At 54.8% G+C, this 26,243-nt stretch overlaps 13 protein-coding genes across 13 annotated transcripts; 4 read left to right on the top strand and 9 right to left on the bottom strand.

The window, feature by feature from the left end:
- Positions 1-365: 365 nt before the first annotated feature.
- Positions 366-787, bottom strand: IWZ02DRAFT_264321 (uncharacterized protein). The gene has a single exon (XM_066763387.1). The coding sequence runs from the start codon at positions 689-691 to the stop codon at positions 419-421; it is 273 nt and encodes a 90-aa protein (XP_066623322.1). The 5' UTR covers positions 692-787; the 3' UTR covers positions 366-418.
- A 2,781-nt stretch (positions 788-3,568) lies between these two features.
- Positions 3,569-4,223, bottom strand: IWZ02DRAFT_264309 (uncharacterized protein). The gene has a single exon (XM_066763386.1). The coding sequence runs from the start codon at positions 4,166-4,168 to the stop codon at positions 3,701-3,703; it is 468 nt and encodes a 155-aa protein (XP_066623321.1). The 5' UTR covers positions 4,169-4,223; the 3' UTR covers positions 3,569-3,700.
- Positions 4,224-5,414: 1,191 nt separating this feature from the next.
- Positions 5,415-6,425, bottom strand: IWZ02DRAFT_377177 (DNA damage checkpoint protein rad24; the record flags this gene model as incomplete). The annotated part of the gene is made up of 5 exons (XM_066764934.1): positions 5,415-5,531; positions 5,586-5,656; positions 5,706-5,947; positions 6,006-6,312; positions 6,365-6,425. The coding sequence occupies 5 exons, from the start codon at positions 6,423-6,425 to the stop codon at positions 5,415-5,417; spliced, it is 798 nt and encodes a 265-aa protein (XP_066623320.1).
- Positions 6,426-7,923: 1,498 nt separating this feature from the next.
- On the top strand, positions 7,924-8,770 carry IWZ02DRAFT_264089 (putative ATPase inhibitor mitochondrial precursor). Its single transcript, XM_066763383.1, has 4 exons — positions 7,924-8,155; positions 8,223-8,288; positions 8,355-8,420; positions 8,502-8,770. The coding sequence occupies exons 1-4, from the start codon at positions 8,031-8,033 to the stop codon at positions 8,539-8,541; spliced, it is 297 nt and encodes a 98-aa protein (XP_066623319.1). The 5' UTR covers positions 7,924-8,030; the 3' UTR covers positions 8,542-8,770.
- Positions 8,771-9,292: 522 nt separating this feature from the next.
- On the bottom strand, positions 9,293-11,070 carry IWZ02DRAFT_264117 (Metalloenzyme, LuxS/M16 peptidase-like protein). Its single transcript, XM_066763384.1, has 5 exons — positions 10,845-11,070; positions 10,665-10,790; positions 10,535-10,612; positions 9,796-10,487; positions 9,293-9,740 (listed from the first exon to the last, which is right to left on the bottom strand). The coding sequence occupies exons 1-5, from the start codon at positions 10,995-10,997 to the stop codon at positions 9,350-9,352; spliced, it is 1,440 nt and encodes a 479-aa protein (XP_066623318.1). The 5' UTR covers positions 10,998-11,070; the 3' UTR covers positions 9,293-9,349.
- Positions 11,071-11,256: 186 nt separating this feature from the next.
- On the top strand, positions 11,257-11,947 carry IWZ02DRAFT_377084 (CybS-domain-containing protein; the record flags this gene model as incomplete). The annotated part of the gene is made up of 3 exons (XM_066764926.1): positions 11,257-11,558; positions 11,606-11,725; positions 11,776-11,947. The coding sequence occupies 3 exons, from the start codon at positions 11,257-11,259 to the stop codon at positions 11,945-11,947; spliced, it is 594 nt and encodes a 197-aa protein (XP_066623317.1).
- Positions 11,948-12,522: 575 nt separating this feature from the next.
- IWZ02DRAFT_377511 (uncharacterized protein) lies at positions 12,523-13,668 on the bottom strand (the record flags this gene model as incomplete). Its single annotated transcript, XM_066764950.1, has 2 exons — positions 12,523-13,046; positions 13,299-13,668. Coding segments are annotated over 2 exons (894 nt in total), but the record flags the coding sequence as incomplete, so codon positions are not given.
- A 1,547-nt stretch (positions 13,669-15,215) lies between these two features.
- Positions 15,216-16,274, bottom strand: IWZ02DRAFT_353414 (uncharacterized protein; the record flags this gene model as incomplete). The annotated part of the gene is made up of 1 exon (XM_066764264.1): positions 15,216-16,274. A coding segment is annotated over one exon (1,059 nt), but the record flags the coding sequence as incomplete, so codon positions are not given.
- A 2,702-nt stretch (positions 16,275-18,976) lies between these two features.
- On the top strand, positions 18,977-20,146 carry IWZ02DRAFT_451345 (uracil-DNA glycosylase-like protein). The gene has a single exon (XM_066767529.1). The coding sequence runs from the start codon at positions 19,054-19,056 to the stop codon at positions 20,026-20,028; it is 975 nt and encodes a 324-aa protein (XP_066623314.1). The 5' UTR covers positions 18,977-19,053; the 3' UTR covers positions 20,029-20,146.
- Positions 20,147-20,263: 117 nt separating this feature from the next.
- Positions 20,264-21,349, bottom strand: IWZ02DRAFT_264001 (uncharacterized protein). Its single transcript, XM_066763381.1, has one exon. The coding sequence runs from the start codon at positions 21,091-21,093 to the stop codon at positions 20,440-20,442; it is 654 nt and encodes a 217-aa protein (XP_066623313.1). The 5' UTR covers positions 21,094-21,349; the 3' UTR covers positions 20,264-20,439.
- A 1,755-nt stretch (positions 21,350-23,104) lies between these two features.
- IWZ02DRAFT_263573 (uncharacterized protein) lies at positions 23,105-23,705 on the bottom strand. Its single transcript, XM_066763379.1, has one exon. The coding sequence runs from the start codon at positions 23,557-23,559 to the stop codon at positions 23,200-23,202; it is 360 nt and encodes a 119-aa protein (XP_066623312.1). The 5' UTR covers positions 23,560-23,705; the 3' UTR covers positions 23,105-23,199.
- Positions 23,706-24,588, bottom strand: IWZ02DRAFT_263572 (uncharacterized protein). Its single transcript, XM_066763378.1, has one exon. It carries the CDS (start codon positions 24,339-24,341, stop codon positions 23,853-23,855), a length of 489 nt encoding a protein of 162 aa, XP_066623311.1. The 5' UTR covers positions 24,342-24,588; the 3' UTR covers positions 23,706-23,852.
- A 1-nt stretch (position 24,589) lies between these two features.
- Positions 24,590-26,128, top strand: IWZ02DRAFT_263850 (uncharacterized protein). The gene is made up of 3 exons (XM_066763380.1): positions 24,590-25,105; positions 25,232-25,383; positions 25,542-26,128. Exons 1-3 carry the CDS (start codon positions 24,837-24,839, stop codon positions 25,808-25,810), a joined length of 690 nt encoding a protein of 229 aa, XP_066623310.1. The 5' UTR covers positions 24,590-24,836; the 3' UTR covers positions 25,811-26,128.
- The last annotated feature ends 115 nt before the right edge of the window (positions 26,129-26,243 follow it).

Below are 26,243 nucleotides of genomic sequence, written 5' to 3'. Positions count from 1 at the left end.
GCGGCGGCGGCGAAAGGGCGGCGACGGGAAGGGTGGAAAAAGAGGGGGAGAGATGGAAAAAGCGACGGGAGTGGGAGAGAGGAAGCGCAGAGCAGAAAGAGAGGAAGTGGAAGCAACCTAAGCGCAGCGGGAGACGGGGAGTGCGTACAGTACAGTCAGTACAGTCAGTACAGTACAGTACAGTGCAGGACCGGGTAGCACGAGCCGGGCAGCCAAAGTCAGTGGGTGCACACACAGGGAGCGCGCACGCGAGGCAACTGGAAGACGAAGACCGTTGCAGGTGATGGCCCCGTCGACTCGGCCGATGATGTCAAGCCAGACAAGAGATGATGATCAGCCCGGTCAACTGCACTGGGCTGGGACTCTGGGAGAGTGACTTCTGGTCGACTGACTATGTTCCACGCGGCCTGCAGGCACGCTATGCTGTGTTGTTGTTGTTAATGTTCGGCGTTTGCTTCTCTGTCACTTCATCATCACGTAGTCTGGTGTCGTCTTCTCCGGGTTGAGTCCTTCCTTCCTTCCTTCCTTGCAGGGTCCTTCCCCCCTCGGATACTGCCGAGTGCCACCGACCAAAACAGCCAACCCAACCCAACCCAACCCACCCACAATCCATCCATCCATCCATCCATCCATCCATCCATCCATCCATCCAACATCCTTCGTCCATTATATTTGGTCCGCCCATCAACATCACCTCCAGCTCGCTGATCTGCCACGGTCCATTTCTCTGCGCGCCCTGCCCACCTACGCCGGCCAATCTCACCCGCCGAATGTCTCTTCTCCTCTCCCTCGCCTACTGCAGCCTCTGTCGCTGCTTCGTCGTCAGTCCCCTCTCCTCGTATCAATATTGAAGCTGGAGGCGGCTTGAATCAGGCCGACACGTCTACGTCTCCGCCTTCGCCTGCTGCCCGCTGCGTGTCCCAAGCCACTGCCATCGGCCCGAGGTCTCTGTGTTTGATTGCCGTCAGCTGGCGACTGTGACTTGGCAGATGCAAACCCACGCCTGCTGCCATTGCCCCGTGCCTCATGACCGACATCTTTGATTTTGCTGCGGCCTCTGCGCGATACTCCTCCGCGGACCAAAGAGAACGAGCCCCTCCTGCCCCGAAAACTCGAAAATTCATGGCGAAAAATTTCTCGACTGGAAAAATTGCCGAACAAAGGCCACCACGGTAGAGGCAACGAGCGGCGGAGCGGCCCTGCTTCATCAGGCCTCCTGGCCTGCTCGTCCACCACTAAAAACGCAAAAATAAATCCACCACCTCGCGTCATCCGTGACGGAAGCCCAGCCGGATCCCGGATTCGCCTCTTCCATAATGCTACATACCACTGCCCAACAAGTCCACCACCACGATACCATCGCCACTGCTGCTTCATCGACGGCACGGCACTCCTCAAGCGAGAAAGCTCCGTTTCCCACACCCGACGGGACCGTCCCAGTCTCGCGCCATCTGTGACCTGTCAAAGCGTCCGCCGCTCCTTTCCTCGATTCTCCTCTGTCGCCTGCTGATCACCATCCAACCGCGAAACGTCCTTGCGACCATTTGTCCAAGCCCCCCGACCGTGAGCGACTCGTCCAGGGACCAGTCACGAGGCCCGCCAGAACCTTTTACATCATTTGATCATGTCCAGAAACCGGGGAACCGCGTCGCGTCGCGCGTCTCCATCTGCAGCCCGCACCTCCTGGCTCCCGCTGCAAGCCCCCTGGGCATCAACAACAAAAACAACAACAACAACAACATGCCATCTGACTCGCTGCATCAAGCTTTTGACATGGTCACTCTTCTCCAGTCCTCTGCTCGCTGCCCACTCTTTTTTCTCTTGCATCGTCAATTTCCACATCGGGTAATTCGTCCCTTTCCACCTCATTTCGTCTCGTCTCCTCTAGCTGCAAATCATCACCATCCTTCCAAATGTCTTCCAGAACAAGCGGACACACTTCTCTGCTTTTTCTCCCGCTTCCTGCCACGCCCTGGTCACGCCCAGGTCCTGCCAGACTTCCGTCTTCAGCCCTGCCATGCCTTATCCCGTCAGTGCTGCCACACAGCAATGTCACCGTTGTAGTAGCCATTGACAGTACTCGGCCGAATGCCTGGTGCACGAGCTCATGATGCTCCTGTTCCCTGATTCCGTTTCCCGCGCGCGCATGAACAGCTTTCCACGCAAAGACGTGACTCCTGCAAATCATTCATCACAAAACAACCGCCCGCCTTTTCTGCTTGCCCTTTGACCCTCCCCCCTGTTCTGCCCTTCTGCCCTGTCATAGGTAGACGAACCGAGACTGCCTGCTTCACCCTGTGCTGCGAGCGTCGGACCTCTCCGCCAGCACGTCGTGAGAGCGTCGCTCCCTTTTTCCGCCTTGGACCGCTTGATTCAAGCGCCTCCTCCGCTTTCGCTCGCCCAGCAGGTTGAGCAATTGCGCAGCTTTGATTCGCCCACGCGGTTCCTTTCGGCTCGTCGTTTGTTGGGAGCAAGCACCCCTCGCAGGTACGCATTCTCGGATGTCCCGTTGTAGGCAGACGACGATGACGGGCCAAATGAGCCGACGGACGCGAGGCAGATGCGCGTCGTCTCGGTTCACTCTCAGCAAATCGCACTGCTGGACCGAGTTGGTGCCGCTAGTTCCTGTAGCATGCGCAGCTGAACGGGCAAGCAGACTGATGCTGCCCGGCCAGACACGATTGGTGAGTCCGCAATTGTCGCTCAGCCTCAATCGCAATCGTAAGTTTGCTCTTCGTTCGTCATTGATACGTAAATCTTCCAATTCTTCCAAGAAAATTTCTTCTACAGTCGTATTTAGTCGGACAAAGGATGCGCCTCCATGTCCGTCCGTCCGACCGTATCGCCTCTGTTCGGTGTATTCGTTGCGAGACATCATCCGCGCGTACCGTACCGTACCGAGCGAGCGAGCAGCAAGACTTGAGACTGAGACAAGTCCACACACCACTTGGGGAGCAAAAAAGTCGAATGCACAAGAATGCCTAGCCGGCTTCTGCCTTTCTCAAACTCGCAGTGCTCGGGAGCAAGCAACATGACTAGGCCTGTCTATGCGTCCAGGTCTTCGCTGGTCGTGTTTGGCACATCCCACTTGTTCCCGCGACCGCGCACGCCCATCAAACGGCGTGTCCACTCGACTGAAACATGCTTGGAGAGTCAATGGGTGGTGAGTCGAGGAGAGAACACACGACCCGTTCGCTCACTTGCGCTGGTATCGTCAAACTTCCCGGCTGATGAATTGATGGGATTCTATCTGGTCTGAAGTGGACTGGCCATCTATTAGTGGGGAGTGGTAGGCGTGTGATGACCGAGAACGTGCCCAAGGAGAAAGACAGGCAGACAAGAGTTGAATCACGTCTGCAATACTAGTGTCTCTCTTGCAAGTCCATAGCAATGCGAGCACAGTATACAACATGAGTGACGCTGATGAGGCTCTCGACGCACCACACTTTGCGAAAATCTTCACGACTCCATCGACATACAACCAGCAAAGCTCGTCTGTGAGGACTTTGACCTTCTACCCAACCGCTGCCTCTGATGCTTCACCTGCTGCCAGTTTACTTGCCCCCTTTTCTCCCTCACACTTACCTGCCTGCCTCGCACATGAACGACACCGCTGGAAAAAAGGAGTCTTCTGCCTGTGTCCATGCCCTTACACTGCCTGACTAGAATATTTGGCCAAGCTTCGATTATGCACATACATTCAAATCGTTGACGCGGGCAAAGAAGCGCTGCTCTCGCCAGTTAGCCAGCCAGCCAGCCACCCACCGTGATCCGCTCGTCTCTTCGGGAGAGAAAGTACAACATCAAGCGTGAGGTGGTGGATGAGATGGGAAATGATTATTAGGGGATGCGAGAAACTCGGATCGACAGCTTCTTCTTCTTCTTCTTCTTCTTCTTCTTCTTCTTCTCCTTCTTCTTCTTCTCCTTCTCTTTCCCTCTCTTTTCTTTCTTCCTTGATTCTTTGAGGGCGGGAATGTCGAGCTGCGTGCAGTCGGATCGAATAGACTACCGACTGACTGACTGACTGACTGATCATGATTCGACGATTGGCTTGCCGGACGTTTGTGATGGCTATCTGATCCTGTCTCTTCTTCCCCTTTCTCCCTCGCCCTCCTTCTGCCACAGTGACGACCGAGTCCCGGCGGAAAAAGCAACAAGATATATCCATGTACGCAAAGCGAGAGAGTGCGCTAAGGTATTCACCACCAGAACGGATAAGAAAGATGCGGCTGACGGCAAGGCTTGATGGGCCAGCCAGCGTATGTTTATGGTTTGGAGTATGTGTATGAAGTTACCGACCGGTTGCGAGCTGACGCAGAAGTGAAAGATCAAATGACTGACTGACTGACTGACTGACGGCTTGGAGCAAACATTTCTGAGCCCATCCTGTCCTGTCCTTTCCTATCCTGTCGCGTGTCTCGGACGCTCTCTTATAACATCCGATATCCCTTTTCGGAAATAGCTCAACCGGCGGGGGGAATTTGACATAACCTGGCGGGATCATGTCGTCACAGCCTTCCCTTTTCTCCACCGCACAACAAAGACACGGTGTGTGACTTGCAAAAAGACAAAGCCAGCCAGCCAGCCAGCCAGCCATCCAGCCAGCCAGCCATCCAGCCAGCCATCATCACCAACAAAACACATCAGGGCGAAAAAACTTCAATCAAGTTGAACTACCCCGTACCCAAGTCCGGCAAGCCAACCAACCACAAACCAAACCCAATCAAACCTACTACCTAGGTAGTTAGACCAAAACCAGCAAGCAGCCAATGCACCACATCCATGCACCCGCACGAATCGTAGCTAGACAGGCAAATGGGTAGACAGGCACGCTCCTCGCCAGGGCCCAGAACACTTTCGCCGCACCTCAGCCCGCCTTTCCTTGCATGTGAAAGCCCTTCCAATTTTCTCAACCACATCTCTGACGGCTTCATCCAACCACTGCACCCTCCAAAAAGACAAACGTGACTCACGCAAGCATGCATCAAGATTCCAAATTCTGAGGGACCTAGGTCATGAAGAGTCCTTATTTTGTTTTTTGGCATTTGGAAAATTCATAAGAGGGTCTAAGACCGTACAGCTGCAGAACGCGCCATCGTGATTGTGATAGAGTCGACTGACTATAAAAGGGGTGGGGGCAGAAAAAGTTGGGTGTTCGTAGTGGGGGGAAAAAAGGGCCGTGAGAGGGGGCTGCTGGAAAAGACCAGGGGAAATGAAAAAAGGGAGACCAGGGGGGTTATCGCAAACTTCTAGTAGTGTTTAAGCAGGTTGAACGAAATCTTTAGCAAGAAAGACCAAGCCCCGCTTCTGCGCCGAATGCAGGGGATAGCTTTCCCCAGCCCGGCTTTTGTCCTCGTCCAACAAGATGCCCAACCGTCGAACCCCACGCCTGAGAACCATTATTGTTGATGCGTTTACTCGGAGGGCTTGGTCTCCTCCTCAGAGGCAGCGGTAGTCTCCGCAGGAGCCTCCTTGGCGGCCTCAGGTGCAGCCTCGGTGGAGGGCTCGGCCTCGGAAGAGGTCCAGAGAGTCTGAGGTTTTTGCGTTAGAACAAACCTTGAGCAGGAAAAGATTGAAGGACTTACGAGGTTGTCACGGAGGAGCTGCATGATGAGGGTGGAGTCCTTGTAGCTCTCCTCGCTCAGGGTGTCGAGCTCTGTCGAGTTGTCAGCGTGCGCTTCACCTCGTCTCACTCATGTACGTACCAGCAATGGCGTCATCAAAAGCCTGCTTGGCCAGGTGGCAGGCCTGGTCAGGCGAGTTGAGGATCTCGTAGTAGAAGACGGAAAAGTTGAGGGCGAGACCAAGGCGGATGGGGTGCGTAGGAGCAAGGTCGGTCTGGGCAACCTCGGTAGCGGCCTTGTAGGCGTCGAGAGACTTGTCGGCAGAGGTCTTGCGCTTGTCGCCAATGGCAAACTCGGCCAGGTAGCGGTGGTAGTCACCCTTCCTATAATGACAAGTTGTCTTAGCATCTGCTCGCGACGCGCTCGTAGGGGCTGACTCACATCTTGTGGTAGAAGACCTTGGACTCGCCGCTCTGAGCGGACTTGATGAGGTGGTCGTCCAAAACCTTGAGAATGTCCTCGCAGATGGTGGCGAGCTCGCCCTCAATCTTTTGGCGGTACTCCTTGATCAGAGTGACCTGGCTCTCGTTGCCCTTGGACTCCTCCTTCTGCTCAATCGAGGTGACGATCCTCCAGGAAGCACGGCGCGCACCAATGACGTTCTTGTAGGCGACGGAGAGGAGATTCCGCTCCTCGACGGTGAGCTCCTGGTCTGCAGAGGCAACAGCCTTCATGTTCTCAACCATTTCTGGGCTCACGGTCAGCTTCGGCCGCAAAACAGGCCAGCAGAGCACACATACCCTCGTAACGCTCGGCCTGCTCGGCGAGCTTGGCCAGGTACACAGAGTCCTCGTAACCCATTGTGAATGTTTGTTTTCTGCAAATCGCAAACGTTAGTGTTGAATCAGTGCAATGATGATGATGGAAAGCAAGAGCCGATGCGACGTTGATGGACTGCGGGGCCGGCGGTAGGAGTCGACGGACAGCGCGGGGCAGCAGGCCCACGGTTCGCGACGCGATAAGGGTCGCCGACTGCCGCAAACTGCAGTGGAGAGGTGGCAGCGATGCGGCGAGGTTGAGCGAGGACGATGGGATGCAAGATCCGGATCGCGTCGTTGGCAGGCGTGCGGTCGGGCTCGAGGAAGGGGGAGTCGTAAGGAGTTGTATTGACACGTGGGGCAGTAGGCAGCGCGCAACGCGGCGGCACCATCAACGTCGCAGAAGCAGTCGCACGCAGGGCCAGATGGCTGGCGGCGTACAATTGTCGTCACGGTGGATGGCAGGCGGGCCGTCGTCGTGGGTGCAGTGTCCAGGAGGCTGAACGGATGACGAAAGAACGGGGGAGTCTCTCACCTGATAGAAGTCGTGACAGAGATCGAAGGGAAGGCGAATCAAGGGGAGATGTCGAAGCTGGGAGCTGGAGCAATAGAGCTTGCGGCGACGCAGAGGGTGGGGAGATGAGTTGGAGTCGGGCGAGGGGTGTTTGTTGACGTTGGCAGACGGTCGGGCTCGAGTGGAAGTCAAAGATGAGGTGGTAGGGGTCTTAATAAGCGAGCGACGTATTACACCGCCTTCCAACCCAAGAGCGAGCACCTCAGCAAGGGCAACCACGGACGAGCAGCTGGCGATGTGAAGGGCAATTGAAGTGGAGAGAGCGATGAAGCCCGCCATCCACTTGTCTGCCGTCCGTCACGTCTTATCTTCATCTCATGGAAGTGCAGCGTTGGCCAAACTCAACTGTCGAGAGCCGCACCCTCCCGCTGCCCAGCATCGTCACCCACCACATACCTCTGCCACCTTACCTTGCTTGCCTTACCTACTGTCCTTCTGCCGTCGTCCGAATCCATGAGACTCGGCCATTAGACTTTGGGCTGTCCCAAAGCCAAAACCTAAGCTTAGTATGCAGGCACACGCTCTCCTCATGCCGGCACTCCACTCGCGTCGCCTCAGGGGAATGCCCATCACGTGCCTTGCCAACAACAACCACCTGGCACCTCGCACGCCGCGTCGATCTCTATTGCCAATTCGACGCCCGTTGGGCTGCTGCAAGCCAGCCAAGCGTCCGTTCCTGAAAATCGCCTCGTCGAGCCTACATGGGGCTTCGTTGCTGCTCGATATAGGCATGTCGATCTACCAGAGGACATGCCCGACGGGCCATCGTGAGTACTGGGTTTTGTAGCAATGCCGTGAGACCATTTCCAGGATGTGTAAGCCGAATACCAGTCGTCATCCGTATTAATCCCCATATCTCCAGACAGATCCCCAGAGAGACCTGCCGGCTGAGGTGACCAGCCTGACGCACGTGATGGGACTGCTGCCCCCACGGTGACGCCATTGGCCAGGAAGCGTCCGAGCCTATGTACTTAACTCCACTCCAAACACCAAGCCCATCATCATCACCACCTTGCGCCTTTGAGCCTCACCATCACCGCCTTTACATTCCCCTACCTCCTTTGCACCACCGAAATGTTCCGCACCTTCGTCACTCGCGCCATCAGGGCCCCTGCGACCGCCCGTCCTTTCTCCACGACTGTCCGTGCCATGGCTGCTGGCGACGCGGGCGCTCCCAGATCTGGCGGCGAGAGGGCTGGGTAAGAATCCTCTCAAAGACCTCAATGGCCTCAGAAGCATTGGCCCAAGGCTAACAATTTTTTCCAGTGACGCTTTCACCAAGCGTGAGGCCGCGCAGGAGGAGCTCTGGATCCGCCAGGAAGAGAAGAGGAAGTGAGTCTCAAACACCACGCATGCCAGCACCACAAGGGAACGACCACGGCTAACGACGTTTGTTAGGCTCCTGGAGCTCAAGGAGAAGATTGCCAGCCAGAGGAAGCACCTCGACGAGCTGGACAAGCACATGTACGTTTTCCTCGCCCCCCAAGCTTTCGCATATTCTCGCGTCCCCACGGAACAACTGAGCTGACGCACTTTTTTGCGCAGTGAGGAGCTCACCAAGAGCCAAGGCGGCGAGCAGAACTAAGTTGTCGAGCGGCGTCACTACCGTACTCCAATCCCCATAACGAAGTCGAGGAACCCATGAGGGGTTCGTGCTAGCTACAAGAGATATGACGTCAATGCATTGAACATCATCTGTTGGTCAACAGCGTCTGTCCAGTCTCATTTTCGCGAGATTGAAACTGTTTGTTTTCCTGGGTCACGCGTGAGCTCGTTTGTTTAGTGGCCAAGAAATCTCCCGAAGAACAAAGAGTTGGAACCCCCGGTGTGCGGTATTGAATACAGGTGTCCGTTGCATGTGGGGCGTAAAAGCCAGCGCCGAATAGGAATCTGCCAGACGCGCCCCGGGAAAGGCATCATTCGGATTTCCAACTCCCTGATCTACTCGAGCGTGGTGTGATAATCTTGAATGCGCTGCCCTCAGGACAGCTAACCCAGCTTTGCTTGGCAACAGAAGACGTCAGCTTGGAGCGCACAGATGGTTACTGACAGTTGAGGTGGGAAAAGAGCATTTGGCGCCCTGTCGGCGGGTACTCGAGCTTCAGCCATATATGTATCCCAGCCAACTTCTCCCTATGCTGTCCCAGGACCCCTACTGTCTGGCCCCTCCCCTCTCCAACCGAGCAACCTCCTGCCTTCGGGTCAGTCTCGGAAACATTCGGAAACGTGCAGGGTTCCATCAAGCAGCGTCAAGGGAATTTTTACAGCAAGGAAACTAAGGGCTAAGTGTACACTATGACCTTCTCTATATCCACGCAAATAATAGGAGTACACCGCGCTCAAGAAACCAAACCCACAACTACTAGATTCCGCTCTTCTATTCTAACCCTTGCTTACGACAGCATCCTGGTCATGTCGCCCCTGATACGGGCGTAGTCGAGCAGACCCTCAATCCTGCCGACGGCGCTGATGGCAATGTCGCGGTCCCACAGCTTGTTCTGGGCAAACTCCATGACGTCCTTCTCCGAAATTTGGCTGATGACGCGCTCAACCTCCTCGGGCGTCAGGCGACGGCCGGTTGTGATGATTTGGCGGCCAATGTCCTCGGCCGTGGTGGTGGTGCCGTCGAGCGAGAGGAGAATCGATGCCTTGAGCTGGGCCTTGGCACGCTCGGTTTCGGCCTCGGTGACGTTGAGCGACAGGCGGGACCATTCGCGGAGAGTGAAGTGAACAAGGTCGTCGAGGCGGGTGATGGCGTCGGAGACGAGGTAGATACCCCAGAGACTGCAATACGTTAGACCACAATTTGCTTGAAATGTTAAAAGGTCTCATATCTTACCCAGTGTCACTGTAGCTGGTGGAAAAGCTCATGAAGCTGTTGGCCAGGTTGTTGTTGTGGACAAAGGTGCTGAGCTTGCTGCCAAGGTAGGGGGAGCTGCCCATGGCGCGGTCCCAGTTGCCAACAATGGCCTGGGCGACGAGGGCAGTGAAGTAGTCGGGGTCCTTCCAGCTCACACCCTCGGCGGCGATGGCGATGTGGGCAGTGGGCATGGTGTCGTCACGAATCCTGACCTCGGAGCCAACGAAGTCGGGCCTTTGCTTCTGGGCAACAGCGGTCGAACGGTACGCAGCGGGAGTCTCGGGGGGAAGGTTGGCGAAGTGCTTCTCGGCGAGCTCGACGAGCTTAGCGTGGGGGACACCACCAGCACCGACCAGAACCATGCGGTCAGCAGTGTAGTTGGTCTTGATGTAGTTCTCGAGGTCCTCGCGCTGAATGCTCAGAATGTTCTCGCGGGGTCCAAGAATCGTGCGGCCGAGGGGCTGGCCCTGGTAAGCGGTGGCGTGCAAGTGGTCGAAAACGACCTCCTCAATCTGTTTGTCGACCTCCTCACCCTCGCGGATGATGACATCGCGCTCGCGCTCAATGGCAGACTTCTCAAGCTTGGAGTTTTGGAGAATGTCGGCGAGAATGTCGACGGTATTGGGGACGTCCGAGTTGAAAGACTTGGCGTAGTAGACAGTGCTCTCACGCTGTTGCTTATTAGACCCAGCAGTAAGGATTTTCTTGGGCAACATACCGCAGTGTATGCGTTGAGGTGACCGCCCATGTTCTCAATCTCAAGCTCCAGCTGCTGCTGGGTGCGTTTTTGAGTGCCCTGTCGCCTGTCTTCAGTATCATCCCGAGCCGGTCCAGAGCGGCATCCATACCTTGAAAGCAAGGTGCTCGAGGAAGTGCGCAGTGCCATTGGTCTTGTCCGTCTCGGCGCGGCTGCCAGCGTCGATCCAGACACCAACGGTCGAGGTCTGGGCCCAGGGCGAGTGCTCCGTCGCAATCTGCCATCAATCAGGTCAATTGTCGCTCGTGCATTCGGCGAGGACTCGGCATACCGTGAAGCCGTTGCTCAGGGTCGTCGTCTCAGTCTTTGCTCCATGGCTGACCGGAGTGGCCAGGCCTCTGGTAATCGGCGACCTGACGCTGTTGATGGCGGCGCGGCTGCGCATCGCCTGGTGAAGGTTGAACGCCAACCGCCGGGAAGCCATGGCGACGAGTGGTGGGGAGAATGGGAGAGATGCGGGTGGTCGGAGGTTGGTGACAGTGTGTGTGGTGTAGCTCTGCTGCGATGTTCGATTTTACGGCTCTAGGTCCCGGCCGGCCAATTGCAGGCCTCTGAGTAAGCATTCGTCTTGGATCATCGCTCGTCCCGCTACCCTCGGCAACGCTGTCGACCATCACCGCGACCTTTCTCCCTCGCCCAGCACAGCTTCAGTCCAGTCCAGTCCTACCCACCAGCGAGGCACAATGGCGTCCATCTTCCGTCCCACCCTGCGTGCTTGCACCGCCATCCCCACCCAGCGCGTCGTCTCAACCAAGGCCTCTGCCGCTGCCGCCGCCGCTTTCAGAACACCCAAGCCGCTCGTCCAGAAGCCAGTCCAGAGTGCGTTTGTCCGCAGTGCTCTGCCTTCGCTGAGGCCTTTCCACGCCACTGCCAGCCGGGCCATTCTCCCTCCTCTGCCCCAAAAGGTTGAGGGAACCACCAACGACCCCGCGCCTGTGCCTGAGCCCTCGCCCACCCACGGCAGCTATCACTGGACTTTTGAAAGGTGCGATATCCGCTGCGCCGTCCGCGACATGGCTGACGTATCTCCAGAATTGTTTCGGCTGCTCTGATTCCTCTCACCGTCGCCCCGTTCGCTGCTGGCTCGCTGAACCCAATTTCCGATGCGATTCTCTGCAGTTTGCTCGTCGTTCACTCCCACATTGGCTTCGAGTAAGGCGCATGGTGATTTATCGGAGAACAATGGTAGCTGACCTCGACAGTGCTTGCATCGTTGACTACTTCCCCAACCGACGCGTCCCCGGTGTGCGTAAACTCTTGACGTGGGTCCTTAGGGGATTCACGCTTCTCGTCGCCTACGGCCTGTACGAATTCGAGTCGAAGGACGTTGGTATTACCGAGGCTATCAAAAGGGTTTGGACTGCAAAGGCTTAGGCTGTTATAGACTGGGTGGGTTTTTGGCGCTGCATTTAAGACGATTTGATAGGTTTGTGTACAGACCTCCCCAGGTAGGGGAACATTTGATTTCCAATTCGCAAACAGTACCACGTCCTGAAAATGTGCACATCTGAAGAGCAAGGGCTAGCATCGGTCAAAATTAAGATGTATGGCCATCATTCTGGCGTGCCTACTTCTTTACGACCACAAGTCCTCTTACCAGGCCGACACGCCTGCTATTTGGCCTCGTCTCTTCAACTGATTAATCAAAGCACAGAAAAATTCGAGACACAAGTCTTTGGCGATTTTCACGAAACTGGAATTGATCATTTTTCCCAATCACTTGCACCTCTAACCAACAACACTTAGTATTCCGTCCCTTCCTAACCACTCGCTCTCAGCGACTGTTCAACGCTCAGACGACTACTTCGCAAGTCCATTGAGAAATGAGGCAAAAACATGAGCCCAAGACGAACATTCAACTCTGTTCCAACGACTTTCCCTGCTCGGGGCGACAAGGAAGAAATGTGAGCAGCCCTATTCCTCATGTCGGTTCGGTGTCTATGCTTCCTTCAGATGTAGAAGCGCGTGTCATATCCAGGTCCGCATCGAAAGAGCTCTTGAAACATGGCCCGGAGGTGCTGCCTTTCCGGATCCGCAAGCCCTTGCGTTCCAATGCGCGTGAGGAAGGACTTGATGTCGACCACCGGAAGCACGAGCTTGATAATCTTTCCGAGGACTTCGAGTGTGATCTTTGTGTACTTTAGGATGTCCTCGAGCGCACGAAACAAGACGGACTTGTGCGTGTAAATGCAGTCTCCCTCGCCCTCCATTTCCTTCGCCATGGCGTGGGCGTAGAACGCTCGATTGTTCGGGAGGCGCTCCGGAAAGGACCCACATCTTCCCCTTGGAGCCAGGCACCCCAAATAGTCTCGACCGAGCCACAGTGGAAGCGCTGCGTAGCCTTGGAAGCGGCTTACTGCGCGGGTGCAGCCCCAGTCGATCAGGCCAGTGACATTTCCCTCGTCGTCAATGAGGACGTTCTGCCAGTCGAGATCAGGGTGGGCGAGGACGTACGTCTCCTCTGACTCCGGGGCTCCTTGGGCTTTCGAAAATGGGATACAATCGACGAGTATACCAAGAACTTCGTGCTGGCCTTTGAGCAAACCGAGCGCGTCGGGGTCCTCAGATAGGTTGTCGTTGTCCAATTGACGGTCCCGCATGTCTCGCCAGACCTTCAGCCGGTGGCTATACTCTTGGTAGGACGACGTTATCGGCTTAATCAATTCGACTCCATGGACAACTTCAGTCCCGGTGATATAGTCCTCCGCCAGATCGTACGTCGGACCAGCTTTCGGGTTCGTCGCGCTCTCGTCGTCGAAGTGCAGCATGCCTGACCGGGCAAAGGAAGGTCCCTGCAGCTGTACTGCGAGCTTGGCCACAGACTCGAGTAGCTTCAGGCGCATGGCCTCGAGATTCGGATTGTTCTTGTCCTCCCACGCCTCGTAGAGCACCTTTCCGGGGAGATGGCTCATCAGGACGAATGGATGGCCGATCTCGTTGTCGTGGGTTACGTCGTAGGCTATGATCTCTGGAACTGGCATCCGAGTGGTCTTTCCGATCCATTTCATGCCGAGAGCTGTTGACCTCATCTCCATGGCGTCGTGTCGGTTCCAAACGCCACGGGCACCGATCGAAGGAACACGGAGGACAAACTTCCTGCTGCCAATGCGAACAGTGAAGGCTCTGTTGGTTGAACCTTGCCCGAAACCCTCCACCTTGCACTCGTCCTCTCTGATCGTGTTCTGCGGATCGACGAAAGACTTGACTAGCTTGGTGACCGCCAGATTGTTGATGTGAAGGACGCTGCCCCAGTAACATCCGTCACACAAAATATCCTCCGCAGGAACTTGGAGATGCGATTCGGTGTAGTCGTATCGCGAACAATCGTCGGAATCGTCGGACTCATCATCGGACTCAGACGAGGACTCAGACGAGGACTCAGACGAGGACTCCAAATCCGACTTGCAAGATGGTGGGTCCACGCAAGGCTGCTGGTCTTTGCCTTCCGATGTTTCCAGCAGATTGTCCTTCGCGTTGCCATATCCATGGACTTTGGGCTCGGCGCTGGCTTCTTCGAGATTGGCGAAGGCATCGTTGGCGAAGTCTCCGGTTTCGTCGCCGAAGCTAGAGTATTGTTGTTGCCAGAGTTGCTGCTTTGCGTGTTGCGCTGGTTCTCGAAGGCGTCCATTGTGGTGTAAAGGTTCACTTGATTGTGAGAATGTAGGTGATGAGATGATATTTCCAAGATATATAGGCGCCGGTGGGATGGTGGATGCAATGATGAGAGTGTAAAGGTCGGACGGTAGAGATGAAGGTTGCAGTTGAGTCGAGAACCGCCATCGGGAGTTTTGTGGTGTTGTGGGCGAGCCTGGCGCAGAGGAGGCAGGCGCAACGGCGACGGCGGCGGCGGCGCAAACAGTCGTCAACCCACGCCTACGCCGACAGAATTAACACTTGAGCTCGGGCGCAATGTCATGCACAAAATACACAGGGTTTTAGAGAAGAGTCACTCTGCACAATGCCGATGTCTTCACCATCTATCAGGAGCTTCCAGCCCAAGATGACGCAAATGGAAGTATGTATACCAGTATTGGATGATTCTATGCTGAAAGACTTTCGGTAGACATGTTTCTTGCTCGCTGTCAATCTGTAGATGCCGCTTTTGGGTATATAAAGTGAATAGAATCAAGACAACGACGGCGTTTGTACAAGATAGCTGCAGTTGCTCCAACTTCAGGGGGAAAACAAATGAATAGGAAACAAGCCAACAACAAAGGTTTAACGAGATAGATGCAGCTGCTACAACTTAAGAAAACAGGACATTCCAAGGACTGTGAGATTTTCAAAATTCTAACAAAAGAAGCAACACAAGCAACGGAAACTACAGCAAAAGAAATGGCAAGAACAATAATGTAAGGCTTTCGACACATCGGTTCCGACCGTCCGTGATTTCAATCCCTCCAGGAAAAGAATTGGAGAAAGGGAACAGAGAGATCCATCAGCTCTCAGGCGTCGTGCTAGATGTTGCTTCCATGCCTCTAGGAGCGGAAGCCAAGTAGGTCTGGAACGTCGACTCGAGCTGGGCGTCGCCTCCAGGAGAACAAGCCAAGTAGTCCTCGAACATGGACTTGAGTTTTGGTTTGAAGTCAGGGCTCAAGCCCTTGGTGCAGACCTTAGCCATGAATCTGATATGGCCAATTCCGGGTAAGACGTCGGCCAAGATCTTTTGCAGTATGGCTGTCCGGTCCCACGGTCTGTACAAGGCCTGCTCAATGGCTAGCCAGACGGCCGACTTGAACGTGAAGCACGCGTCGCCTTTGCCATCGACAGCTTCGGAGATGTAGTTGGCGTAGTCTCTCCGGTATCTGAGCTGGTCCTCAGGCGAAAAGTCGATGTCGTCTCTCCAAGGGGGCTGGCCGGGATAGATCCAGTCGTGCCTCAGGAACCGCGGACAGGAGGCCCATCCCTTCAAACCGTGCTCGGTGCGCGTGTCGTCCCAATCAATCAGGCCGGTGACGTTGCCGTCGTCGTCGACGAGGATATTCTGCCAGTCGAAATCGGGAGGCTTGATGCTGAACCTTTCCTTGCCGTTCTCGTCGAGATGATTTGCCTCGCTGGGGAAACACTCCAGCAGCATCCCGATGATCTCGAGCTGCCCAAGCTTGACACACTTTGGGATCTCATCATCGGTCGAATCGGCCCGCTTGACTTCTCTCTTGAATTTCCGCTCGAGAGCGGCTTTCCACGAGTCGTTTCTTGGGTGCATCCAGGTCTGATGGACGACGCCGATGTCTGGGTCGTAGGTGTTGCAGCTGACCTGCTTATATGGGCCCACTGTGGGGTGGGAAGACTCGTCTTCAAATTGCAGGGACCCTTGAGAATCGAAGGTCAGCTTCGATAGGGCAGAGACGGTTTGAGCCAAGGAGCGGAGGATGTTTTGCCGCATTTCTTCAAGATTGGGGATCTTTGGGTCACTCCACACCGAGCAGACGTTGCGTCCCGGAATAAACGAGATGATTGAGTACGGATGTTTGATCTCGTTCTCGTGGGTGTCGTCGAATGCGATGACTTCCGGCATGAGGAGGCTTGTCGTCCTTTCTATGTACTCCATCGTCTCCATCGTAGTGAGGAAGGCGGTCTGTTCATCGGAGTTCCATGACTCCCGAATCCCAAATCGGGGAACCCGTAGGACGTATTTCAAGTCTAGATAAAGTGTGACGATGAACGCTTTGTTGAATGTGCCCCGGGAAGTCCTGACCTTGCAGTCTTGAGGGTTGATGTTGCCGAATGGATCGACGTGACTAAGAACCTGAGAAATCGCCTTCTCGTGGGGGATGCAATCGATGGAGCCCCAGAACTGCCTTCCATGATCAGAGCTGATCTTCACTTCTCCGGGCTTCTTCTTAGGCACGAATTTGTCGTTCTCGAAACCGTCGGGAACGTGAAAGCTGTGATTGTCGGAGACGTCAGAGGTGGTCTGCTCTTCTCCTTGCTCATCTTCGGAATTCTCCTCAGACGCGTTTGAGTCTTTCTCAGTACCATTGGTGATGTCAATGGAGGTCGAGGTCCGAGGACGATCATTTTTGAATCCACCTGAAACGTCGGAGAAGGCTTGATCATCTTTGCTAAGTTCCTCCCTTGGCTGCTCTTGGTCGAGTTCGATTTCTTCAAGGGGGCTGAAATTGTTCATGTTGCAAACGAGTCTGGCAACCTTGCCCTTGCAAGCTCGGGCGGTCTTCTTGGGCCTGTAGCCCTGTACGACAAATTCGAAGGGTTCAGTCTCGAGGAGGGCCCAGGATTTGGATTTGTGGATCCCAGAGGGTTGCTCGGCGTGACGCTGACCAAATTTGCTGGAGTTAGAGGCCATTTTTGACTAGTGAAGAGTCATTATTGATTCAAGAGACACCAAAGGCAGCTGCTTACCAGGAGGAACTGGTTTCGAAGGACCAAAGAAGGCTTTCAAGCTGTTGTTTGGAAAAGGGAGGGTCGAAAGGGTCCTTAAGTATTAGTGGAATAGTACTGTTGGTGGATTAACTTGTAGAGATCTCGCTTTTGATTTTTGAGCAAAGTCGGGTTGTTATGCAGAGACGGACGATGGATTCGGATGAATCGAGAAATGGTGATGCTTATATAGCTCTATAGGACTCAACAATACCGATTTTGACCACCAAGCGGTGCTAGAAAGATTCGTGGACAGGAACATGGTACGCCCCGCCTCGCATCCCCGAACCAAGGAATACTTAAACAATTTCGTGACTTGTGGCTCGGTACCGCGGTACAAAGAACCAGGCGTCATATTGCAAGTTGACAGAAAGAATGGCCAGATGATGTTGTCACTTCAATATGGGCTTTGGTTTCATGACGTAGATCCTCCGCCTGATCAAGGGCTTGTTTGTGGTTGTGGCGGAATTAAGGATCTTCGTTGAGAGTTGGATGTTGAGAGCACCTCACCAGAGATCCACGCTCCGTCTTTGACATATTCCAATCAGCATCTGTCATACGGCAAGGAGAGCTTGGTGATAGACTTATGATCTTCTGACCTCGCTTGTCCTCTTACAAGACTCGAGTCGAGTAGCATCTGAACAAGAACAGAGAGTAGATGGAAAAATTTAGACCGTGACGAAAGCAGCGCGTCAGCCAGAGTAAAAATTCATTCTAGCTTTCCAGGTGGAGTTCAAAGGCACCAACTGTCGGACCCAGCCATCGAGAAAACACACCGCGCAAAGACTTCGTTCCACCAGTGACGCCTCGAATACTTGCAATACCCAGGCAGAATTTCGGGAAAGGCAAGTGAAAGTTGCAATGGTGGAGTTTCGGTAGCACCACAAAGCTGATAGTTCTCCCGGCGGTTTCTCAATGTTGATCCCAACCCGTTGTGTTGAGTCAATTCGGCAAAACGTGTTTAAAAATTGCAGTCGAATTTCTCGGTGTCGGTTTCGTCAACGCCGAGGAAGTTGTTGTTGAAATTATTGCTTCACCAGGCTCCGGTCCCAAGAGGCCAGCAGGGGCAGTACAATTGCACCACGAGGTAAAGTCGCAGGCCGCGCTATCCAAGGATTCTTGTCAACATCAATCTTGTCAGAGCTGACGATGATCATACCAAGGATAATACCATGCGCCATTCGGAGCCAAACAGTCTTTCCAATAGTGACAGGCGCCACAGGCAGCTTTGTCATATTGTTTGTTGCATTTTCGTGGTTCAGCTTGCGTGAGAGGACTAGCTGCGGAAAGCCAAAGCCAGGTGGACAAGGCGAGTGCGAGGACTGGAATGCGCATGATGGTTTGGAGGATGGCTAAGAGATTTTCGAGGAAAACGTCCGAGGTTGAACTCTCATCTATGTCTTGGGAGTGGTGATGGAACAAACTTCGAAAGGACGATGGGAGGACTGTCGGCCTCCTTCCTATCTATTCCTTGAGACTTGTGAAACATGGCCGCTATGACGCTGGAGACATGCAAGGGGAACGGAAGGCAGGTTCGATTTGAAACCAGGCTTTCGTCCTACTGTAACCAAGTAAAATGTTCGTGTCGCCAAGGGTTTTCCGCAAAGGCCGTCGCTCTGCCTCAGTTGGACAAGCTCGTACCTTGATATGGACGGAAGCCAGGAACAAAACGTGCAAGGAAAGCTTTGATCCAGTGGTCTCAAGGCGGGACAGCTATCGCGCCTTGCAGAGACACCGTGCGAAGAGGCTCCGTCATATGCCTTGTTAGATGGCCTTATGAACGGTGGATTTGATTGTCTCCGCTGCTGATCCAAACAATAAGCAAACCATGATGTATTCAGCTGCAGTGCCAATCGCCCAAAAGAAAATGGTGTTTTGAAGGTGGAAACCGGGACGGAAGTTCCAAAGAATCAGGACCAAACATGAGGCTGTTGTTGTGTGGTTGAACAGGCGAAGAGAGGGTGCGGTGCCACCTTAGCTGGAGCGGGTTAGCGCGGTGCCTGAGCATACGTCACTCAACGCAGGTCCCGCCACGACCTCACAACGTCCACACCGGCTTTACGTGCCCATCATGCCACTCAGAGTACACAACAAGCACCATGGTTCAGACGAGGACTAGTGTTACCAAGCCAGCTGGACCCTCCCAGACAAACGGCAACGCTAATGGCCATTCACCCGTTTTGGAAGTGATTGAGCCTGTGGCGCTAGGAAACCTCGCGCCACAGCAGATTGAGACAGCGCCTTCGACTTTCAGAGCCGGCCTTGAAAAGTTCCGTTATGTCAATGACGCTGAATCCAGGGCTTCAACAGAATCCTCACCATGTCGGGGCGTGAAGCGCGCAGAATCGACTGACGGAAAGACCGAGTCCGACGGAGCCAGCACTGCCTTGTCTGCGAAACGTCGCCGCACTCCCAGCAGATATGCGCCTCCTTCGAAGTATGCGCACTTAGCACCGCTGAAGGATGTTCTTGAGCCAAACCTCATTTGTGTCTTCGTTGGCACCAATCCGGGTATCAAGACCGCCACAGCAGGCCATGCCTACGCGCACCCGTCCAATCTGTTCTGGAAGCTGCTGCATTCCTCTGGCTGCACCGATCGACGCTGTCGCCCTGAAGAAGACGTAGACTTGCCCCGCCTATACGAAATGGGGAACACCAACATTGTCGAACGACCAACAAAAGACGCCGCCGAGCTATCCAAAGCAGAGATGGCAGCTGGGACGCCGATACTGGAGGCCAAAATCAGACAATACAAACCCGAAGCAGTGTGCATTGTCGGAAAAGGCATCTGGGAAGCTGTTTGGAGGTGGCGATACGGGAAGAACCCAACGAAGAAGGAATTCAAATACGGATGGCAAGAAGAGAAAGAGAACATGGGGAATTGTACCGATGGGGAGGAAATTGGCCAAGGTGGCGATGCCTGGGCTGGAGCTCGTGTCTTTGTGGCTTCAAGCACTAGCGGGCTATCGGCTTCAACCAAACCGGCTGAAAAAGAGGAAATCTGGAGGCCGTTTGGCGAGTGGGTCAAGAGAAGACGAGCAGAACGCTCTTCAGAAAAGAGCAGCGAGGTCTGATAACCTTCGGGCATCGAATTCGTGGACCACCGGATCTTTACGAGCGAAAGCTACGATGATCCGCTGAGAAGACTTGGACGCTTGTCCCTCATAGATTTACCAAATCGAATCGGTGAGTGTTTCGCATATCAACATATTGACATTGCAAAAGACTGATGGATGTTGAACAGAGTATTGAAGCATGTTGTCCCGTTCCTTGTGCTACATCTAGTCTTGACGCTGCCCAAATCCAAACTCATTCGTGCCAATCGTACAATCCAAGACCACAAAACGCGCCGAAAACCCAGACACCGTCGTAAGCCCCGAGAGCCGATGAACTCCAATCCGACCGCGCATGCTCGCCAAAAAGGTGACACCAGGTATAGTCCGTGTCCTAAAAACTCCGAGCGCCCGCCCAAAATCGTAAAAAAGTTAGTCCTCGCAGTCCTCCACCGACACCCTCTTTACGTCGACGCCAGTCCTCACCACCTTTGGCACTAGGACCCGCAACAAGCCTTGTCCTAGCCTTGCCTTGATTGCCTCGGCGTCCACATCCGTCGGAAAGGTAAAGGTTCTCTGGTATTGGCCGCACCTCCTTTCGGCCAACCATTCCCGTACTACGGGCTTGGACGGCTTGTCCTCGACAGCGTTGGGCTCAACCACTCCTTCAACTTGGGGACTTTTGTCGACCACCATGTCATCGCCATCGCTGCTCGACTGCACCGAAGTGCCGCGAATCGGCCTCAACAGACCCCATTCGGCCTCGAGATCGACCTTTTCAATGGTGGCCTCGATGGTCAAGGTGCGGCGGTCTATCCAGTGGAGGCGGATGGCAGAGGTTGAGGCGATACCTGGGAGCTCTCCTTCGAGGTAGAATGCGCTGTCGGTTTCACGCACGTCGAAATCGGGAGCAAGGGCGTCGCGTCTCCGGTTGCGCAGACGCTGCTGTGCGGCTTGGATGCTTTCTGGGGTATATTTGTGGATGGGAACAGGTAGAGGGAGCCGCTTGAGTTTGTGAAGGGCTTGGGCTACCGCAGTGGGAGGGCGGGTTGTGTGGAGAGGGCCTTGCGAGGGGATGCGGGCCATGAGGAAGACGTGTCTGATTGGTGTTGGCGAAGTCCCCAAAAAGGTAATGGTGGAAGAAGAAGAAAAAGAAGTGGTGGTTCGGCAGTGGTTCGCTATATGGAGTGCTCCATAATTTCTGAGATGGAAGGATGAGCTTCAATATATCTCCATGGCAGTCGTCTTCAGCCCTGAGCCCCGCGCGCATGCACTCCACTACCTTGGAGTCTCGAACAACGGTCGGTCCATGTCCCGGCCATGTCCACAGTGCATGGCGTGAGAGAGGATGACGTAGCTCTAGACCCTTCCTTCCTTCCCTCCGTTCTCCTCAACTCCAACATCAGCCATTCCACGTCCCCGCGCCTCTCAGCTGTCGACGACCACAGCGCGCCGTCATCTCGCCCGACAGACACGCCACCGCGCCCTCCGCCCCCAAGTCCCAAGTGACCATAGCATCACGACACCCCGCAACCCAACGCCCGATCCTCAACGACCAGCGTCCGGGCGTGAATCAAGAGCAGCTCGCATCTTCGATTTCACAGCAGCAGCAGCAGCAGCAGCAAACAGCCCGAGTCGTGCCGCAGCCTCTGCCATTGTTCGCTCACCCCTGCATCAAAGGTTCCGCGGAGAGGGAGCGAGGTCACGGTAGGTCACACCACCAATCTCGGCAGCAGCCGCAAACCCCTGTTGACGTCCAACGGCCACTGGCCCGGCCCGAATGCGGTTTAGACAATGCAAACCGGCGACTGTTTCGGGACTTGGGTCTGCCCCAAAACGGTTCTCAGCTGAGTGCTTCGTGAAGCTCTCGCAGCCATCGGCAGCTTCGCTTGCCCATAGCAGAAGTGGAGACGAGAGATGCGTTGAGCGGAGACCCTGTCCGCCGCGCATCAACTGTCTCCAACTCGAGCCATCTGATACGAGGCTTTTGCGACAATTTCTTTCCTTGGCCGCAAAAAATGGATGGCAGGCTGAACCTTGATGGCACCGGCTAAGCTGGTAGGTCATGGTGTTCGCCGCCGCGTGAGGTGCGGTGGTCCCACAACCGTCCGACCGTCTGTGCCACCGAGCGACATCCGTCGTCGATCATAGCCCACGTTCATCCCTTTCCGCTCCGAGACGTCGACTGGCGACATGGCGGTTGACACCCAACCACAGCCAGCTTCCTTTTTTGCACCTTGACCTCGACAGCTTTGCAGCGCTGTCCGCGACACAGAAGCAGCTAGCGCCTCGTCTGCACATCCAAACCAATTACCGCAGGGCTGACCAGGGAAAACTCAAGCGACTGACTGCTGCTGCTGCTCCTACCTTGCGTCCCCCTGGGTGCCGGCCCCCGGTGATAATGAGGATGAAGAATGCAGCCAAACTCCGCGCTGCGGCTGGCGTTCGGACGGCATACCTACCTACCTCAGGAAGCCCGCGTGGGTCACGTCGTCGTTTGCTCGGACCGGACCGTCCGGTGGTGTGGGTGCTTTCATGAGCCATGTTTCCCTGTTTTTTTCTTCTTGCATCCTTGGCCTTCGCCCGGCTTCTTGCATGGGCGCTGATGCTGATGTGCAGAAGGGGAGGGGTGGTCGGGATCGGGACCGCTCCCAGAGGCTGAGATATAAAGCTTCTGCTGTGCCCGGTCCCTCTGCTTTCCGGCTGGTTTCCGACTCCTCTGGGCTTGGAGAGGGCATTACGTGGACATGGCTCGGCCCTTTGGCAGTGATGCTCCAGTTGGAAGACTTGGCGTTGTCACCTTCACTCATAAGCACGACGCTGGTAGGTGGAAAGATCTCATGGTGGTTGGCAAGGGGCCCGCAGACAAAGACCTTTGTGATTGGGCTTGGACGGTCCCGGAGATGAGTGCGTTTCGAACGTTTCCTTCCCTTGCTGTAGCTCGTGGCCGTAAAGCACATTGTCTTGTCCATCGACTTTGTCACGTCAGTGTCGAGAGACATCCCTCGCCATGTCTCGGTGTTTACGAGCGACGCCAACACTTCCACACCACTTGTCTTTCTTCAGTCTCCCACCTCTCCCCACCTCTCGTAATACTTTGTTCTCGTCCATTCCATTCCACTATCAGTCTCGCGTTTGCAATGCTAACCGGTGCAGCAAAGCCTCCATGTTGACTTTCGAGGTCGTCATTGATCACACATCCACTACTTCTCCATTCGTCGCACCACATCTGCTATTTTGAATCCGACGTATCTGGAAACGACTTCCTTTCCTACTCCAATGGCCCCCGTCGTCCATCTCCTCACTTTCCGTTGACGCCCTTTTCTCCCTCACAAAATCGTAACCAGACCATCCAACCACTCGAAATCTACAGTATTTTGGCTCACGCAAGTAGCGAGAGATCATTTGCTGCGCCACGCTTCCCTTAACCCAACCAAACAGGGTCGTAATGTGAGGAAATGCGATGAAAGAAGCTAGCACACTGGATGAAGCAAAGGCGGCACCCAGGGCTCTGAAGCGCAGCGCTGCACCTCCACGAGCCACTCTACTCATCCACAATCTCGACGACCCGGAAGCAATCTATTACCTACTCAAACTTGTGATCCTCCTCAAGTATTCCAGCTCTGGGCCGTCAACATCCTTCACCCTTGTTGCCTCTTTCTCGAACCAAAAATGTCCCCCAGGGGAAATCCTTCGGGACAGTCCAGTCGAGCCCCGCTGCCATAGACTGGCGTGACCGCCATAACCGGACAAAGGCTCCTCGAGAACGGAAATTGGAGGCGAAATTAATCGGCCAACTACGGCGTTGGATTGGCTCTATCTGACTGACTGATCGACGAAGCAATCTACCGTCTATGTAGCCATCCGCAAAACGCAAGCGTTTGTATTTTCGATGAAAAAAAGGGACACACTGCAGTATCCCGGCCAGCTCGCTCGACAACTTTCTGGAAGACCAGGTCTATCTGACCATGCGGCCTGTTGTACCAACGAACTTTTCCAGATCTGACGCCGAAGATGCCCTCAACGGCTGTTGGAAAAGCTCCTGCTAACAACACCAACACCGACAACACATATCTAGAGCCGCCACTGCGTTGACACTCCCGCACTTGACACTTCTTCCTTGTGGACTTCGATCGCCTGCTCGCTCGCCAAAACTCTCTGCCGATCTTTAGACGATGACAACTACGTAGGTCGTGTCCGTCGAGCACGATATCACCAGCTACTGCTCCAATCCTGCTCTCGGACAGAACCCAGCGCTGCTGCCGCTGTCTCCTCCTACACCTCTCCCTTTTTCGACCCCAAATTACACCTAATCTGAAGCGAGTCTCTCGCATTCACCAGCCGGCCGGTCGAATCCACCCAACCAACCCAACCCAACCCGCCACCCAGTCAGCCAGCCAGTACCGCCGCCCGTTGACCGCTCCCTCCCTGTTGCCTGACTGCCGAACGGAGTCCAGGTCTTCTCGTCTCCTCTCGGTTCTCCTCTACGGCCCTTGCCCGCAACGAACCCCCCCTCGTCCGTCTCGTAACACTTTGCATCGCTCAGCGCTCGATCCCCTCATCTTCCTTAACATTAGACCGTCGACGCACGCACGAACGAGTCGATTATTCATTCGTCTTTCGTCGGACACGGGAATGAAGTAATGGAGAAGGGGAAATGAGGCGATGTCGGCGGGAAAGAGGAGGGAAGAAGGTAGGGAGGAGGCGGATGATGGTCGTGGCAAAACAAGACGGGCAGGCAGGCAGGCGCGCAGGCAGGGGCATGAAGAGGAACCGAACGTCGGAAGAGAAGAGAAGAGGAGAGAAGAGACAAACGACAAAAGACACGCATGTGTCAGACGAAGAGCTTAGCAGCGGAGAGTAGCGAGCCTCATTTGGTTCATGGTTATGGTTTTCGGCGCGGTTGCGGCCAGGGAGTAGTCGCCCAAGAGGAAGAATACAGTGGGAGTTTATGCGTAGGAAAGAAGGAAGGAGGAAATTTGAAGAAAGAAGATGGGATGGGGATGATGATGAGAGAGAGAGAGAGGGGCGATCGATGGATGCATTCGATGGCTGGATGGGTGACGAAAAACAACATCGACGACGACGATGACGACGAGGACGACGAGTCAGCGATCCGACCCGACCTTCTTGAACATCATCCATGGATTCACCACTCACTCACTCACTTCCTTGGACCACCCCGGCAGCCAGCGTAGTCCACCTGTTGCCCATCCACCTTTGCGCACGACTCCGAAACCAACCGAATGCAGAGACAGACGGCTTATCCCCATGGATGTCAACCAGGCAGGACGACAAAAGGAAGACAAGAGAGAAGAGAGCGAGGGATGAGGGAGACGTCACGTCCATTCATGGAAACGACGAGAACCAAGCGCAGTAAGTCGACGGCATCCATTGTCATTCATCTCTCTCTCTCTACTTCGACCCACCCACGCATCCATCCATTCATCCCCACCTTTTCCTACTTTCCCTTTCCCTCATATCATCCCTCCCATCCCGTAACCCGTGCGTAATGCAGCGGTCCATGGCAGCAGAAACGATCCATCCCTCACCCAACTCCCAAATTCTCCTTGCGAGCAAAGCCCTTTCCTTTACCTCTATGCACGCAGGTCAATCAATCAATCAATCAACGACAGCGACAAAGTCCCTCCAGACAGCCATCGAACAGACGGCGCGCCTCATCAAACTCCCCCTAATCGATCCCCGCAACCATGTCCGCTTCGAGCCGAGCAGCCGCAAGACTCCACCCGTCGAGACGAAAGGAAGCCGTCGAAAGCGAAAAGAGTCGAAAGAAACAGAATAACGAACAAAGGTCAAAAACAGACAGAAAGACCAGCAACGCCCTTGCCCAGCCAGCGCGTTCAGCTAGAACAGACAAACGAAAAGAATTGAAGGAAAAGCTTACTAGCGCGCTCTTGGTTTGTCCACCTATGGTGATGATGGTGATGATGATGAAAATGTGTCCCTGAATCCGAAACGCCCTAACGTAGGTGGAGAGAAGGGAGGAAGCCAGGAGGAAAGAAAGCGCAGCGAATGCGTCGAGGTGACTGAGCAGACGGCAGGCGGCAGGAAGAAAGTGGACATCCAGCCACCTGCCCCGCCCACAGTGATGCTGTTGGGTAACGATGCTGCCGACTTATAGTCAAGTCTGTGTACGTTGGGGGGGGGGAAATTGGTCGTCGGTGTTTGTTGAGTGAAGTGGCGTGTTCAGGTGGTGGCCTCTGAGCGTATTCGTA

This window comes from Phyllosticta citriasiana (genome assembly GCF_038021145.1).
Source record: "Phyllosticta citriasiana strain CBS 120426 chromosome Unknown IWZ02scaffold_6, whole genome shotgun sequence".
NCBI lineage: Eukaryota > Fungi > Ascomycota > Dothideomycetes > Botryosphaeriales > Phyllostictaceae > Phyllosticta > Phyllosticta citriasiana.
Note: the sequence above shows the minus strand (reverse complement) of the source record. Positions and strands in the feature narration are given on the sequence as shown.

Bases quoted from the DNA above. Each gene is read 5' to 3' on its own strand.
- IWZ02DRAFT_263850 (XM_066763380.1), top strand. From the start codon at position 24,837: ATGTGTCAGACGAAGAGCTTAGCAGCGGAGAGTAGCGAGCCTCATTTG. The intron at 25,106-25,231 runs GGACGACGAGTC...ATCCACCTTTGC, and splicing joins GACGACGACGATGACGACGA to GCACGACTCCGAAACCAACC. The intron at 25,384-25,541 runs GTAAGTCGACGG...CCATGGCAGCAG, and splicing joins AACGACGAGAACCAAGCGCA to AAACGATCCATCCCTCACCC.
- IWZ02DRAFT_451345 (XM_066767529.1), top strand. From the start codon at position 19,054: ATGGTTCAGACGAGGACTAGTGTTACCAAGCCAGCTGGACCCTCCCAG.
- IWZ02DRAFT_264321 (XM_066763387.1), bottom strand. From the start codon at position 691: ATGTTGATGGGCGGACCAAATATAATGGACGAAGGATGTTGGATGGAT.
- IWZ02DRAFT_264309 (XM_066763386.1), bottom strand. From the start codon at position 4,168: ATGGATATATCTTGTTGCTTTTTCCGCCGGGACTCGGTCGTCACTGTG.
- IWZ02DRAFT_263572 (XM_066763378.1), bottom strand. From the start codon at position 24,341: ATGCGAGAGACTCGCTTCAGATTAGGTGTAATTTGGGGTCGAAAAAGG.
- IWZ02DRAFT_263573 (XM_066763379.1), bottom strand. From the start codon at position 23,559: ATGAGTAGAGTGGCTCGTGGAGGTGCAGCGCTGCGCTTCAGAGCCCTG.
- IWZ02DRAFT_264001 (XM_066763381.1), bottom strand. From the start codon at position 21,093: ATGGCCCGCATCCCCTCGCAAGGCCCTCTCCACACAACCCGCCCTCCC.
- IWZ02DRAFT_264089 (XM_066763383.1), top strand. From the start codon at position 8,031: ATGTTCCGCACCTTCGTCACTCGCGCCATCAGGGCCCCTGCGACCGCC. The intron at 8,289-8,354 runs GTGAGTCTCAAA...GACGTTTGTTAG, and splicing joins CGCCAGGAAGAGAAGAGGAA to GCTCCTGGAGCTCAAGGAGA. The intron at 8,421-8,501 runs GTACGTTTTCCT...TTTTTTGCGCAG, and splicing joins GACGAGCTGGACAAGCACAT to TGAGGAGCTCACCAAGAGCC.
- IWZ02DRAFT_264117 (XM_066763384.1), bottom strand. From the start codon at position 10,997: ATGGCTTCCCGGCGGTTGGCGTTCAACCTTCACCAGGCGATGCGCAGC. The intron at 10,613-10,664 runs GTATGGATGCCG...GACAGGCGACAG, and splicing joins TCGAGCACCTTGCTTTCAAG to GGCACTCAAAAACGCACCCA. The intron at 10,488-10,534 runs GTATGTTGCCCA...AATAAGCAACAG, and splicing joins ACCTCAACGCATACACTGCG to CGTGAGAGCACTGTCTACTA.